Genomic DNA, 16,216 nt, shown 5'->3' with positions numbered 1-16,216 from the left:
TCAGTCTTTCTAACTCTGTGACCCTTTAACACAGCTCCTCATGTTGTGGTGACCCCAACCATTAAAGTATATTTGTTGATACTTCATAACTGTAATTTTGCTGATATGAATCTTAATGTAAACATCTGATATGTCACTCTATGAAGGGATTGTTTGGCCCCAAGAGGTCGCGACCCACAGGTGGAGAATCATTGTTGTATCTCCACAAGGAACCAGTCTGTGACACCTATATCTAGAGGTATGGAGTGAAGGGAAAATAAACCACTCCTTGTAAGTACAAATCTAGGCCAGGCAGTGCTGGTGCATGGCTTTAATCCCAGCATTTGGGAGGCTAAGAAATGCAGATCTCTGTGAGTTCGAGGCCAGACTGGTCTACAGAGTAAGTTCCAGGAATCTACTAGTTATGATGTTTACAGAATTTTTTTTTTATACTGTGAGGCTTTGGGAGGACTGAAGGAACTATCATAAAGGACAGGTCACCTCTTACAGCATACATGGGTCTTTTTGCCATTAACTGAACACTGATTCTATGGTACTCACTGTGAGATGTTTTAAGTGGCTGCGGGCTGTACTTAGCTGTCCTGCACTACCTGCTTTCTGGACAGCAGCCCGGTGCACAGCTCCTGATCTAGAGCCAGCTGGTAACACTGCTAACAGCCTGAGATGAAGAGGAAGTCTACCTGCCCCCTTCCGCCCATTGGTAGGAAAGGTAGAACCACGACTCCTGGACAAACATGGAAGACTTAAGCTTTGAGCCAATCTCCTTGCATAGCACAATGAGTCCTCTGGAGAATGTTTGTTCCAGCTTTGCCTGCACCCCCAAACCTTACCTCCCATACTTGCAAAAATACAAGCTGGCCACAGAATGCCATTTAAGAGGCTTTCTCCATTTTATTTCTTTGGGAAAATGAAAAGTCTTTCCATCACGTATGGTAGATATATATATTTATATATTTATATATTTATATATAATTTATTTTGTGGTTGACATTCCAAAGCTGTTCATATTTTTTCTCTCCCCCCATCTCTGTTTTGTTTTGTGTTGATGTCTTCTCCCAGTCCCTGTGGACCAGGCCCAGGGCCTGGAGCAGGTGCGGTGAGGGATTAGAGGAATGGGCAGTGCTTGCCAGAGTGGCCTCCAATCAAGGTCAAAAACCCATTGAGGACCACCCCGAAGGAGCTGTGCCGAGGGTTGGAGGGCGCAAGAGGGCACTCCTGCTTTTTGTGGGGGGTGCACAGCTCGTTAAACAGTCACCAGTCATGGAGGAGGCTGGTCAGGGGTTGGGGGACTTGCTCACAGTAGTTACCAACCCTCTCCGTCCAGTCCCCAAAATTCCATCTTGGGGCTGGAAGAGGGAGTGAAAATAGAAATACAAGGACTGAGGGCCAAGTCTCCTCTGATTGTTATTGCTGGTGAATTGGAAATTTACTTTCTTTAAAGAGAAATGAGAATTCCCCTGCCTTGGGGGGAGGGGGGATAGACTCTGAGAGATCCTAGATATGGAAGTGACGCTGACTGTCCCAACCCATACCAGTCATCCCTGCCCGGACAAAGGGTCAGCAGTCCTCAAAGGTTAACCTTGTTCTTCAGGGGCAGTCACATCCGACCCTGACTGGCCCCTCAAAACAAGGGGCCCAGGCTCAGACTTGGGCCAGTGGAGCTGGGGAGTGAGCAGTGCACCAAAAGTCAGGCAGAGCTCTCTGCTGGGAGCAAAGGTGAGACTTGGAAGAAAAGGCAGCTTGGGAGGATGATGTGAGCGTGAGAGCAGGAGGCTGGGGGAGACAGTGAGGGAAACACAGGAAGACATCACACATCCAGCCGACCTCAGATGGGGGCAAACAGAATACCTAAGAGGCAGGTCGCACTTCATAGCTATAATTAGAGCTGACCAGTGACCCTGGGTATGGTGGGGTCAACGAAGCAGCAGGGGATATATATATCCTTGTAGGATCCTGGCCAGAGGGTGAGGGTGGGGCTGAGAAGCCTCCAGGTGACCCTTTCCAAGATAAGGAAGGCAGATCTGCCCTGGTTACTGAGCTTCCAGCCCCAACTCTCACCTCCCTCAATATACACAGAGGGACACACGCTCAGGACTAGTCCAGGCTCTAAGGCCTGAGCCAAAGATACCTTGCTGGGGGAGGGGTTGGGCAGGTAGCCCTCTCAACCACAGGCAGGCCATCTGCTCCCACTTCTGCTAATCTGCCTGGGGAAGGAAAACACTACATGAAGGAGAGAGATCAGGAACCTAGGGTCTGTCAGCATTGATAGACCCACGCAGGCTCCTTCAGGCTGTGTGGCCTAGGAGAGCACAGACAGTAGCATTGGACACAAGGTGACCAGCAGCGGTGGCCCAAGATCCGGGTAGGGGGCTGGGGTACTTCCTGGCAACGCAAGCCTGCTGCCTCCATCTCCAACAAGAGGCTTCCCAGAAGAGGAGCATGCTCCCCGCACCTAGGACCTCACCCCCATGCACTCTGCCCTCCCCCACGTTCTCCTTGGCAGGAGGGTCTTGGGTGGCTACCCACAAAGGCAGTGCTAGAGCTGCATGGGCTGAGGATGGGGGGAGGGGTTGGTCACAGCTGCTTTGAGAACCTCTTTGGTCTGGGGATATGCAGCGCACATGGGGAAAGGAAATGGATGGAAGGGGACATTGGTGACTCCAACCTTCAGACAGGACACTTGTCAGAAGGTTGTGCACGCAGATAAGAGAATCAGATCTCTGTGGACTCGATGCGCTCGAGGCGGGAGGGGGTCCAGGCTTTCTTCTCCTCACCATGCTGGGGTGTAGGCGTGCTGGCACCCCCTGCTGCCCCACGCTCCCTTAGTCGCCGCTCCAGCTGCTGGTTGCGCTGGTACATCTCCACGTAACTCAGCTGGAGCTGCTTCTGGTACTCAATGACCTTCTCCTTCTCCTCCAACCACACCCGGCGCTCCTCTGCAAAGCTGGCACCCTGGCGCTCCCGGGCACGCCGCTCAGCAGCCAGCTCAGCCTGCAGTCTCCCCACCTCCCTGCGCAGGGCCCGTGTCCCACTGTCTCCCGCAGCATCCACCTCCCCATCCACAGAGCTCAGGGAAGCAGCTGCTGCCACCCCAGCCTGGCGGCGCATCTTGGCCTCATCGCTCTCACAGGAGGCCAGGGCTTCCTGTGGCTCGGCCAGGTCCACAGGGGTCAGTGCAGGCTTGAGGCAGGCGGGGGGCAGCTCGCCTTCACTCAGCTCCAGGCTGGCCTGTTTGCTGCCGAAGGAGTCCCTCAGGCTGAGCAGTTGTTCCTCCTTCTCCCGGAGTGAGGCCCTACCCTCCCGAAGTTGTGAGCGCAGTCCCACGATCTCGCTCAACTTCTGCGACACATCAGCCTGGGAGTCCTTCAGTTGCTGCTTCAGGAGGGAAATCTCGCCGGCCTTCTGGCACACCTGGACAGGCACGGGTGTAAGCAGAAGCCAAGGTAAAGGCAGAGCAGACGGAGAAAAGGTTAAACTCAACCCAGCTCCCAGCTCCAGCTCCAGAAGCACCTAGCTTCTGCTGTACTCAGGCTCAGACCCACAGGGTCTGTGACTCCTCTGCTACATACAGCCCAAGGGCAGCTTCTGTTCTCAGGGTCACTCTGAACTGATTTGGTCCCCTTCCCTGTCACAACTCCCCCCACTACACAGTAGTAAGTTGCTGCTCTGAGGTCTCCAGAGGAAGAGGAGTTTCTGAAAGGGCGCCAGAGAGGAAAGATCTAAGCCCCCCAGCCCGCACCTCCCACTTAGTTTCCTCCATCCGGGGCAGGAAGTCGGCCTGCTCCTTCTGGCAGGCGGCCACCTTGTCCTCTAGCTCTTCCCGTTGCCTCATCAGCTGGGCTGCCTCCTCCTGCAGCTGCTTCTTGTCCTGCTGTAGCCGCAGCACCTGCAGCTGTAGGCCCTGCTGGGCGCGCTGGGCACGGCGGGCCACCTGCTGCAGCTTCCCACTGCAGCCCTGCCGGAGCTCAGCTAGCTCCCGCTCCCATGCCTTCTGCCGCTCCTCCAACACCTGGGCCACCGCGGCCTCACTCTGTTCCAGGCTGCGCCGCAGAGCCGCCACCTCCTGCTCCTTCTCCCACAGCCGCTCCTCCAGTTCCTGGATCAGTGCGCTGGGCGAGGGTGGTGAACAGGCTGCAAACGGCAGGCCCCCGCTTCCACCCTCCCCGGATCCCAGGTGGCCTGACCGCCCCATGGACGATGATGACCCACTCTTACTGGAGGCCCGCCCACTGTCAGAGGTCCCCAGATCTTGGTAACCTGACCCCCCACCGCTGCTGCCACTGCCGTAGCCTGCCGTGCCAATGCGGTTGATATGGCTGGTGGAAGCACTGAGGGGCGCCAGATGCTGGCTGTAGCTGGAACTATAGGTAGGCAGGCTGGTGAGTGAGTTCCGGCCTGAGTCTGAGAGGCCACCCCCACTCCCACCCGCTGGTGTCATGGTCCGAGACTTGTCCAGTCCGCCCTTGAGGCCAGCAGGGCCCTGGCGTCCCTCAGGGGTCCCATTGGTCTGTGGAGGACACAAGTTCTGCATGGAGTGAAAGTTCTTGGGTACAACAGGCTTGAAGGCTGAAGGCCGAACTAGTGGCTCTGAGCACTGCATAGAAGGAAAGGGGAGGGAGGAAGAGGCATCAGATTGAGATCTTACCCTTGGCCCCTCCTCTTCCTTATGTCCAAGACTTATTCAAGAACCCCCTTCTGCCCCAATTATATCTCCAAACCGAGTCTCCCCTGAGGCTCCACCTCTAGTCTCACCCACAAACCATCTCTGTCCTGAATCCACATGTGAGACTCGGCCCCGGGATTGCACGCCACAACTCCCCATAATGGTTTTCCTCCCGGATCCCATAATTCCCCCTGAGAAGTCCCACAGTAACCTCCTCTCTTGGTTACCCATCACCACCGCTCTAAACTAGGCTATGAGGCTCTCAGGTCCTGGGGACTAACCTGGTCTAGCTTGCCAGAGGTGGTCAGGAGCTTGGGTGGGTGATTGGGTTCACGATATTGCGGTGGAGCCTTGTCGCTGCCCCCACTGCTGCTGCTGCCCCCACTGCTGCCCACCACGTTACCACAGACATCTGTGTGGTCACTGCCCCGCAGCTCGCCATTGAGGTAGAGAGAGTTGGCGAGAACCTTGTCCTCTGATGGGTAGCGGCCAGGTCTCTCCCTGCTGGCTCCACCAGCGCTGCTTCTTGGACCAGGGAAACTGCCCTGGCTGCCCCCACCCCCTGTTCGAGTGCCCACGCTTTTCATAGGGAACTCCTGGGCATGGGTCACCCCACTACCCACGCTGCCCATGGTCAGGCGGGGATCTGGGGGTCCAAGCTCAGAAGGCCGGGGGGCAAAGGCCAGGAGAGGATCCCTCCCTGGATCAGCGCGCACAGGTAACGTCTCCAGCTTCGCCATGGCTAAGCCAGATGGGCACTGTGGGGAAGGGAGAGAGGTCAGAATTCACTCCCAGCCCCAAGCAAGTCATCCCGGGCTCCACTATGTCTCTCTGTGTTCCTTTCAATGGATACCAGAGTAACCAGGCTTCCAAGATGAAGGAACAGCTGCCTTTGTCCCAAGGCACCAGGCACATGCCTTCTCAGCTGGGCTCACTCCTTAACCACGCTCCACCCACGAGCCTTCCAGACTCAGTGACTTCACTGTGCTGAAGTTTCCAGAGTTTAGTTTTCACTAAATTTACCCCGGGTCGTGATTCCTATATTCCAGCTTCCTGGGCTGGGAAGATGGGATTGGTTGAAGAGAGAGTACTCGAATCCAGTAGGGGACCTCTGAGGTTGAAGGAGAGACACAATAACCCTATACAAAAAAAGCTGACAGTGCGGGTCTTTCCCAGCCCCCTGGTCTAAGGTGGTAAACAAGATGAAAGCTAACTACAGGGGAGACTTCGCTCCTTACCTTTCCAAAGAGGTGGGGGGCGGGCGGGTCCTCAAGCTTGGGACCCTCCGAGGCCGAGTCTGCAGGGGCCATGTGGCTCACTCTGGAAATCCGGGCTAGGCCCGAACCAGCTGCGTGACTTTGGACTAGCCGACCAAGCCATCCCGCACTACAGTGTTCTCCTCTGTGAAATGGGAAGAATTAAAAACCGAGCTGCGGCGCGCCAGGCGCCTGGAGGCGGCAGGCGAGGGAAAAAAGCCCAGTCTCGGAGTTGGGTGGGCGGAGCTGCCGCTGCGGCCTGCGCCAAGGTCGCCGGTGGGCGCAGCCGTAGTTCTGCAGACCGACGTTCACAGGCTGCAGGCTGCAGCAGGTGGCAAGGGAGCCTTCCCGGAGGTTTTCCTAATTTGGCCTCGTGGGAGCCTGGCCCCAGAGTGCCCCACTCTCTGAGATCAGTACTCCACAGCAGTCCCTAAACTGGCAGAGTTCGGGGCAGGGACGCAGCAACACCAAAACACCAGCAGCCAGCTCCCCGCCCCCCCCACCCCGGGCTTTTCCCACAGGTGGGTGAAGGAAGGGCGGGACTTGTACAACCAGCGATGATGACCCCTGAGGATGCCCTGCCTGCTGAACCCTGCTAAGAATGCAGTACCACCAGGAAGAGTTCTTGGATTAGCCATTCCTCCACACCCCCCTTTCCCTTTGGACCTTGACCCCGTTCAGTTGACCATGAAGTCCTCTGAGCCAGTCTGTTGGGCGTGCTCTCTCCCTCACAGCTTACCCACGGAAGGGGAGCAAGGCCCGCTCATAGAGGCCTAGCTTGCTTCCTGGTTCTTTTGTCTCAAGTCAGCACCTTGGAACACCTGTCCCGGAAATCTGTATAATACAGGTGGGCAGGAATCCCGGGCCAATCCTAGCCACTGGCATGAGGCTCTAATAGTTCAAATACGTGTGCCAGTTCTGGAAGAGGGATGCTCTTCAGGCCTGTAGACCCCAGAACCATGCAGGGCACCCTTTCTCCCTATTTAAATTAAGAGCTCCGTGAATAATGCTTCTACTCTGATGCCTAATTCTAATGCTGCATCCTTCCTGTCAGCCTCCAACTGCCAACAGGGAGACTGTCACCATGTGTGCCCTTCAATTTCTTCTGGCCACAATACACATTGTGGCTCTAGGTAGTGGGTACCTTCACTAGCAAGTTTGGTCATCGACACTGCAGAAATGCATTCAGTGCCTATCCCCACAGGTACGGCAACAGCACAGTTGTCACCCTCCTCCTTTGGGCCATTCTGGGCCCACGTGCAGCCTGACAGTGGGCATGGGAAGCACCCAGGGAAACACCCAAGAGTGAGGTCTCTTTTGCCTTACCCTAGTTCCTGCGGTTTCCATTTGGGAGCTACACTAGGCCGCTAGCCCTCAACCTTGAAAGCCCCTCCTACCCTGAGCATCGCCCCCTCGCTCATCCTCACTGAGTTCAATGTAGGGAATAGCTGGGACTGGCAAGGTGAAGCCAAGAGGGAGGCTTGGGCATAGTTACAGGAAGAACTGGCAAATCCTCCAGCAGCTGGAGCTCAGGTGGAGGGAACATGAGAAGAGGCGAGGCCACCCGTGTGGGGGTGACATCATTAACATGACAGGGAAAGATTGCTTAGGAGAAATGGGTGTTTTTGAGAAGACCCAAAGATACCTCTTACAGGGTGGAAAGGCTGAGATTGTTAGAATCTGAGAGTGGTGTGGGTGGGCCTAGCAGCAAGCAAGGTTGATAGAGCCCCATAAGCCTGGGAGGTAGTGTGGGAGCAAGAAAGAGTCCAAGAGACCCTGTGCCTGGAAGCCAGCATGGGGTGGGGGTTCAAAACAGCCAGCCTGGAGGCCCAGGCCCATAATCTCTTCTACTCAGGGTTCTGAAGCAATGATTACAAACTCAAGGCCAGCCTGAGCGATCAGTGATCGACTACTTCCCTAGCAAGTGAAGACCCCAGATTCAGTCTCTAGTACAAAAAAAATCAAGAAGAAGAGGAGGAGGAGAAGAAAGAAAGGAAGGCAGGGGGAGCAGCGTGGCAGCCTGTGCTACTTGGGGGGAGTCACTTGAGCCCAGAAGTTTGATACAACTCTGAGAACCAAGTGAAATTCCATCTTAAAAAACAAAGAAAACAAAATGAGAGAGATGGAGAGGGAGGGAGGGTAAAAGAATACAAGGACAGCTTCTACTGTTGAAAAGGAAAAGGGTCCAGAAGGTAAAACTGGAACTGAAGAGTATGGCCTGGATTTAGCAGCTGAAAACATCATCCGGGTCCATGCCAGAGCGGTCTTGGGAAAGTGGTGCAAACAGAAGCAGACAGACCACAGGGGTGGAAAGGCGCTGAGCAGACAGCTGAGGTCAGAGCGGGGCTGGAGAGATGGCACAGCGGCTAAGAGCATCCTCTCTCTTCCAGGGGACCCAGCTTCAGTTTCCAGTACCCACACGGCAGCTCACAGCTGTCTGTGACAAAGTCACACCCTCACACAGACATACACTTGGGCAAAACACCAATGTACATAAAATACAAAAATAAAGTAGCTGGGCGATGGTGGCACAGGCCTTTAATCCCAGCACTCAGGAGTTCAAGGCCAGCCTGGTCTACCAAGTGAGTTCCAGGACAGGCTGCAAAGCTACAGAGAAACCTTGTCTTGAAAAAGAAAAAGAGAGAAAGAGAAGTAAAAAAAAAAAAAGAAAGAATGGTTGGAGAAGAAGAGGACAGAAGAGGCCTTCACATAAGAAAGTTTGGAATCAGAGGCCTTTCGCTTTTTCTTTTAAAATTAACCCCAAAAGCTTGACATGGTGGCATGGAGGCAGAGGCAGGAGGATCAAGAGTTCAAGGCCTGCCTTGAATACATATTGAGTTTGAGCCCAGTCCAGGCTTCATTAGATCTTGCCTCAAATAATAATAATAACAACAGGGCTGGAGAGATGGCTCAGCGGTTAAGAGCACTGACTGCTCTTCCAGAGGACCCGGGTTCAATTTCCAGCACCCACATGGCAGCTCACAACTGTCTGAAAATCCAGTTTCGGGGGATCTGACACCTTCACACCAATGCACATAAAATAAAAAGTTAAATAAACCATGAAAAATAAAATAAAATAAATATATCATCATACAACTTTAAAAAATAATAATAACAACAACAACAACAGGCTGGGAGCTTCTCAGTAAGAGAACCTGCTGATGAGTATAAGGACCTGAGTTTAAATCCCCAGCAGCCACACAAAAAGCCAGGTATGTCTGTGCAATGCCTGGAACCCCAGCACTGACGGAGGATCACTGAGGTTGCTCGCTGCCCGCCTAACTCTAGGTTCAGTGAGAGACCCCGTCTCAAGGGAATGAGGCCGAGAGTGATGGAGCAGGTCACCCACCATTCCTCTCTGAGTGCACTAATGCTTCACCAAAAAACAAAAATTTCGATAGGAATTTAAAATTTGATAGAAAAAGTGAAGGCAGACGCTGCTAGAGAGAGGCAGACAGAGGACTAGAAAGGGAGCTGCACCGGAGGCTGGGGTGGAGGAAGGCGCAAACTACAGGAGTGACTATGTTGATGCTGAATGACGGGAAAACGTAATGAATGCTTGGGAAGATGTTTTATAAATAACTGCAAAGTGCATGCCTTTCTGGAGCCCAAGGAAGGAGGACCAGAGCACAGTCTGGAGGTGGTCATGGCCACTCCACTTCACTCTTCCTCTAGAGTGGATCCTTGTTAGACTCAGATGCTTAGGGTCCTCAACGTTGTCCTAAGCCCCCCTTTCTCATGCTCTACGTGAGGGCTGCTCTGTAGTTAACCAGCAGGCAATTCCCACAGAGTTCCTTGCCACGACTCTAACCTGTCCTACTCAACCCTTTGGAACTACTCCCTGTCCCTTGCCTCTCCCAACCGTGAGCTCCTGCAAGTTCTTTCCTCGAAACCCTGGTAGAGAGCTGGGAGGACAAGGAGTGGAATATAGTTCCCTGGTCAGTAGGAACTGAGGGGAGAGGAAGGGTTGAGCTCCCTCTGTAGACCAGGCTCCTGGACTGGCCTAGGTAGCTGTCATCTGCAAGGGTGGTTGAACAGCATCACTCTGGGGTGATAGCTGGTGCCTAAGCCTGTCTCTCTTTCTATTCCATCAACCCTCAGTGCCTGTGATATTGCTAGTGGTCAAAGGGGCCAAGTGAACACTGGCTGAATCCTTCCTTGAGCAGGGTGCTAGAGTTCCTGCAACATCGGCTCCAGGTGTAAATCACAGCTCAACTGATTAGGAGGGGAACCTCATGCAGACCGTTCCACCTCAGATTCTCACACCTACCTTACACCAATTTGAAAAAGGGGACATATAATGTGTCAAATGCTGGTGTTCTTTCTGGCACCCACAACCAAACAGAGCTTGTAGCAGAGTCCCTAAGGCCTCTCTTGACAGCCATTCTATATTCCTCCCGACATGAGCGCTTCACTCCACATACACTCCATTCTCAGCTCTCTGCCCAGGCTATACTCTCCTGGAACCAGTCCAAATACTGCTTTTCAGCAGAGCATCCTTGATACCCCAGGGGTCTTGGAGCCCTTAGCTCAGGATGCCCCAGGGAGGTTGCACTGTGTAGCTTTCCCATCGGAAGCCTGTGTTACCTCAGAGCGTAAAATACGTCTTTAGGGGGTCTCTGGGCCCTGACATCAAGAAAATGCAAGGCAAATGCATGTGGGAATGTTAGTTATGAGCAATGCAAGCAGGAAACGAATTCAGACAGAAAAACCAGGAAGGTCTTCCAGGAAGGATTAAGGGAAGGGATTCACAGAGCAGAACTTCTTGGTTGGGATGTAGGAGAGGAGATTCATCTTTCCTTGGAAACGTGGGCACCTGCAGGGAAGAGGCCCATCCCCTGGATTCCGGCTCTGATGAAACCAGAGCTTAAGGGCTGAGAGTACCGACAGCACACCCCCACCCACCCGCTTACACAGGAGCCTGCCTCTGCTGTGCATGTGTGTCAGAGTGTGTGTGGGGGTGTCGCCATCTACTATCACAGAGACCCCAGCCACAAATCTTCTGTAAAGGTGCCACAGAGGTCTCTGCGGTTGGAGAAATTCCACCCAAACCTCCTTCGGTCCCCACCAACGCGCGTGGCCCCCGAAGGGGGGGCGGGGTGCAAAGAGAAGAGGTGACATAATCCGGGCCGCACCCCCTCCGGCCGCCACCCCCCTCCCGTCGCCGGGTGAAGCGTCCATGACATCATCGGTCTCATCCCCCCCCAACTCCCGGTACCCTAGCAGCGGGACGCGCCCCCTCCCCAGCTTCCCTCCGGCTAGAAGCTGTACGCGATGCAGCGGGCATGGTGACCCGAGGGGGAACCTGGAGGGCCACCCCGGCAGGCCTGTATCACTTACTCACTGACTCAGAGTCCGGCGCAGAGGCTCAGACACCGGCGACAGCTGCCCCGCTCTCTGGCGCAGCCCGAAGCCCGCCCCGCTGGGCGCGCGGCGCGGCCCGGCTCTGCTCTTGGCCCCTCCCGCCCCGCGCCCGCCCCGCCCACCAGCGGCTGCGGCAAACGCGGGCCCGCCCCCCAACCACGCCCCCCGGAACCGCCAATCCTGGACGGGGGCGGGACTCGTTGCCTTAACCCCTTTGGTTGCTGAGCGCGGGCCCGTCTGCCCCACAGGCTGGGTGGCACAGTTACTCAGCCTCAGTCCCTTTTAAACTCTGTACCAGCCGGGTGGTGGTAGTGCATGCCTTAATTCCAGCACTCGGGAGGCAGAGGCAGTTGGATCTCTGTGAGTTCGAGGTCAGCCTGGTCTACAAGAGCTTGTTCCAGGACAGCTAGGACTGTTATACAGAGAAACCCTGCCAAGAAAAACAAAAAATAAAAACACTGTACCTAATTTTGGGGGTCAGTCCCCAGTTTCTGCTCTCCGAGTCGTCCAGCAGGTTTCTAGTCTCTCTGAACCCCACGTCTTGAATAAGAAATATGAACCCTTTCATTTGGGGACAACCCCACTTGGATTTAACTCCTGCACTAGCTATGACCTAAATCCTTCAAATCTGGGGCTGGAGAGAAGACTCAGTGGTCAAGAGCCCTGGCTGGTTTAATTTCTGGCACCCATATAGTGACTCGTTTCAATCGATCCCTTCTTCTGCCCTCCGTGGGCACTGCACAAATATGTGATCGGAACAACCATACACAGAATATAAAAATTTAAGGAAAACAACACAACAAAAAGCACCTCAAGACCCTTCAAACCAGCAAAGGTTCATCCGGGGTGTGAAGGCACCTGTGGTTACCATATCGCTGGAGAAAAGCGCCAAAAAACCGGCCAATTAAAAAATTTGTCGCTACAGAAAATATGTATTTTATACTCCAGTGGGGTTGAATGTTTTCACCTTGTGCTCATGTAAAACTAACAATCTTCTTTCCCATACCAAAGAGGCCGAGTGGTATAAATACTTGATCTTGACTCAGATCACCACCTTGGCAAAAAAGCACGTGGCATATACTGCAGTGAGAGCCAGTGGCCCAGAAAGACTGCCAGAAGACTGCCTTGAACTATGGCCTTGGCTTGATGAGAATGGGACCCAAGCTAGACCCAGACTTCCGCAAGAGGCCGGCATGCGATTTAATTCATAATATCTGTTGATACCTGATGAGTTTGGCCTCCTATTCATACTCATCCTATGCCCTATTCATATTCATCCTATGTCATAGTTTTTCGCTTATTTTATTGCTTTTTTCTCTATTTTTTTTTGTTTTCTATGGTGACTTCAATGAATGCCTGTTTTTAGTTCTAATGATTGCCTTTAAATGTATTAACTAACTTCCTATTTCACAATTATTAGTCAATGACAAATCACTTTTATGTTCTGGAACTCTGTAAACCAGTGTGTCACAGGATTTGCAGTGATCCCCCTGGCTTGTGGCCACCAACCATATCACGAGATAAATTCATTTTTTCCAGTCAGAGAGGTAATGTGTCTGTATGCCGCACTTGCTTTAAACAGATAAGCCCCGATCTGCTACCTTTTCAGTGCGTAGAGAATGAGGAAAGGGTGGAAGATGGAAAGACTTTCTAAGAAGAAATTTTCTTTTTCTTTTTGAGGGGAGCATTGAGGCAGAGTCTCTCTACATAGCCTGGCTGTCCTAGAACTCACTTGGTAAACCAGGCTGGCCTTGAACTCAGAGATAATCACCTGCTTCTGCCTCCTGAGTGCCAGGATTAAAGGTGTGTGCCAATGTGCCAGGCAAGAGAAAATTCTGATTGACATACACACATATATATTTTGAGAAGTTTTAGTGAGGGTTTTTGGTTGTTTATTTTTTTTTCAATTTTTGTTTGTTTTTTAAGACAGGGCCTCACTAGGTAGCCCTGGCTGCCTGCTGGCCTGAATTAACTAAGTTTTCACCATGGCCCTGAAACCAGAGATCGACTTTGTCTCTGCTTCCCCAGTGCTAGGTGAGGATGATGTAATTCAGGGATAGTATTAACCTAGTATGTGTGAGACCTTGGGTTCCACTGAGCACCACACAACCCCCCCCCTCCCCAGACAGGGTTTCTCTGCATAACAGTTTTGGCTGTCCTGAAATTCTGGCCTTGAACTCACAGAGATCCACCTGCCTCTGCCTCCTCCCAAGAGCTGGGTTTAAAGATGTGTGCACCAAATCCTGCACACATCCTCTTTTTAAGTTGTTTTTTGGCTGGATGATGGTGGCACACACCTTTAACCCCAGAACTTGGGAGGAAGAGGCAGCCTGGTCTACAAAGCAAGCTCCAGGACAGCCAGGGCTACACAGAGAAACCCTGTCTCAAAAAGCCAAAAAAGAAAAATAAAATAAGTTCTTCTGTTTCTGCCAACTCTGTTTACTGGTCTCAATGTTGTTGCCAGTATTTAGGCTCTGGATTTCCTTTCCTTCTTTGGCCCCATGTGTCACATGGCCAATTTCTGGGAGAACAGTTCTTCTGAGCATCTGATCTGTGAAAACGCTTTGCCAGACCCTTCCTGTTCACAGGATTCTTCTCATCGTCCAGCCTCATCGCACTGCCTTCTCGCTGGAAATGGTGGCAGGGTTGGCTAATCAGTTTAAAGCATGTACTTTGCCTGTGTTTTTAAAAGTGTCTTATCTCTTACACATCATTATTGACGAGGTTTAGAGAAAGAGTGGGTGTACCGTGGCAGGTGTACCGTGGCAGGTGTACCGTGGCAGGTGTGTGGGGGTCAGAGAACTTTCAGGAACTAGTTTTCCTCTTCCATCATGGCTTTGTGGGACGGAACCTGCTGAACTATCTCATCTGCCTGGGGTTTTTCTTTATTCTCAGAACTCACACATGTTGCTATTATATGTCTCAGGAGCACCATTTATTTTTTTTTAAAGATTTATTTATTTATTGTGTATACAACATTCTGTCTCCATGAATGCCCACAGGCCAGAAGAGGGCACCAGATCTCATTACAGATGGTTGTGAGCCACCATGTGGTTACTGGGAATTGAACTCAGGACCTCTGGAAGGGCAGCCAATGCTCTTAGCCTCTGAGCCATCTCTCCAGTTCATGGAGCACCATTTGTTAACTTTATAGAAACAAAAGATGTCTTTTCAACTTCAAAAAGTCATAACATGCTGGATGTGGCAGCTCAGCCTTTAACCGCAGCACTCAGGATAAATCCCAGTGCTGGCATTTGATTCCAGAGCTCTGTGAGGTTGAGGCTAGCCTGATCTACAAAGCAAGTTAGAGGACAGCCAGGGCTGTTTTAAACAGAGAAACCCAGACTTAAAAAACTAAAACCAGCCAGGCATAGTGGCACACACCCTTAATCCTAGCACTCAGGATGAAGAGGTAGGCAGATCTTGTAACTTCAAGGCCAATCTGATCTACAAATTGAGTTCCAGGACAACCAGAGGAAATCTGCCTCCAAAACCAAAAAAACAAACAAAACAAACAAACAAACCCCACAAAAAACAAAAAAAAAAAAGAAAAAAGAGAAAAAAGAAAATCCCCACAAAAGTCATCCCCACAAACTGTTGCACTAAATGACCACTGTCAAATAAACTATGTCTCTGCACCCTGAGCAAGCGTTCATGTGGAGTTTTTCTTAGCCACCACAAGTTTAATTTTCATCAGTCTCCATGAAGATTATCTGACTCTGCTCACTTCGTTTTCCTGTTGCTTCATTCTACTACATATTTATCTTCATTTCAGATTACTCGCTTTACAATTCTCGGTCCCTATTCGAACCATAAAGGAGGATGTGGTGACCCTAGCACTCAGGTGGCAGATGCAGGAAAGGTGCTGAATTGCTGGGAGTCTGAGGCCAGCCTGGGCTACAGAGTGAAATCAATCTCTCTCTCTCTCTCTCTCTCTCTCTCTCTCTCTCTCTCTCTCTCTCTCTCTCTCTCTCTCTCCAAAGTTTCTCTCTGTAGACCTGGCTATCCTGGAACTCACTCTGCGTTCTTCTGCTTCCCAAGTGCTGGGATTAAAGGTGTGCACCACCACTACCCAGCAAAATCCTGTTTCAAATTGAATCGTTCTTAGCTATGTGTGGTGGCACATGCCTGTAGCTCAAGCTACTCAGGAGCTTGGGATACAAACTGGAAATCAGCTTGGACAACATAGTAACACTCAATCTAAAAAAGTAAATTAGGGCTGGAGAGATGGTTCAGCAGTTGAGAGCACTGACTGCTCTTCTAGAGGACCCAACACCCACAAGGCAGCGCACAACAGTCTGTAACTCTAAGATCTGATACCCTCACACAGACATACATGCAGGCAAAACATCAATGTATATAAAACAAGAATAAACAAATTATTTTTTTAAAAAGTAAATTATTCAGGGCTGGAGAGATGGCTGAGTAGATAAGACAGTCAGCCAGTTGCTCTTCCAGAGGACCCATTCCTCCGGAGATTGGAGTCCCTGCACCTACATGACAGCTTACAATCATCTGGAGCTTCAGTCTCAGAAGATCCAAAGGCACCAGGTGTGCACGTGGTGCACAGACATACATGTAGGCAAAACATCCATCCACATTAAAACACAAAAAACAAAAACCACAAAAGGTGTCACATTGCTGTAAACCCAGCACTGGGCACTGGGGTAGGAGAGAGGCAAGAAGATTGCCACAAGGCCAGCCTGGGGTACACAGTGAGCTCCAGATCAGCTAGGGATACATAGAGAGATGGCAGCTAAGAAAATTAATAAAACAAAAGAGACACCAACACCTAAAATTGTGTGTAGTGGCCCTCTTCTGTATACCTAGCATTTGGAGCTGAGACAGGCAGATCAAAGTTCAAGGCTAACCTAGGTTATATACTGAGTTCTAGGTCAGCCTGGACTACATAGTGTGATATAGTTTCTTTTTT

The 16,216-nt window shown here is 51.7% G+C and overlaps 1 protein-coding gene across 3 annotated transcripts; it reads right to left on the bottom strand.

Annotated features, from left to right (window-relative positions):
• Positions 1 to 866: 866 nt before the first annotated feature.
• Positions 867 to 11,361, bottom strand: Lzts3 (leucine zipper tumor suppressor family member 3). Of its 3 annotated transcripts, none has more exons than XM_048459611.3 (5): positions 11,264 to 11,361; positions 5,902 to 6,064; positions 4,945 to 5,421; positions 3,740 to 4,594; positions 867 to 3,411 (listed from the first exon to the last, which is right to left on the bottom strand). In XM_048459611.3, the coding sequence occupies exons 2-5, from the start codon at positions 5,971 to 5,973 to the stop codon at positions 2,713 to 2,715; spliced, it is 2,103 nt and encodes a 700-aa protein (XP_048315568.1). In that variant the 5' UTR covers positions 5,974 to 6,064; positions 11,264 to 11,361; the 3' UTR covers positions 867 to 2,712. The 3 variants fall into 3 exon arrangements, with proteins under 3 accessions (XP_048315568.1, XP_048315567.1, XP_048315569.1); XM_048459610.3 differs by having other exon boundaries at positions 11,260 to 11,352; XM_048459612.3 differs by having other exon boundaries at positions 3,803 to 4,594; positions 11,260 to 11,352.
• Between the last annotated feature and the right edge of the window lie 4,855 nt (positions 11,362 to 16,216).

The sequence above is a fragment of the Myodes glareolus genome, chromosome 10, assembly GCF_982192425.1.
Source record: "Myodes glareolus chromosome 10, mMyoGla1.1, whole genome shotgun sequence".
NCBI lineage: Eukaryota > Metazoa > Chordata > Mammalia > Rodentia > Cricetidae > Myodes > Myodes glareolus.
This window is presented reverse-complemented; position numbering and strand designations above follow the sequence as displayed.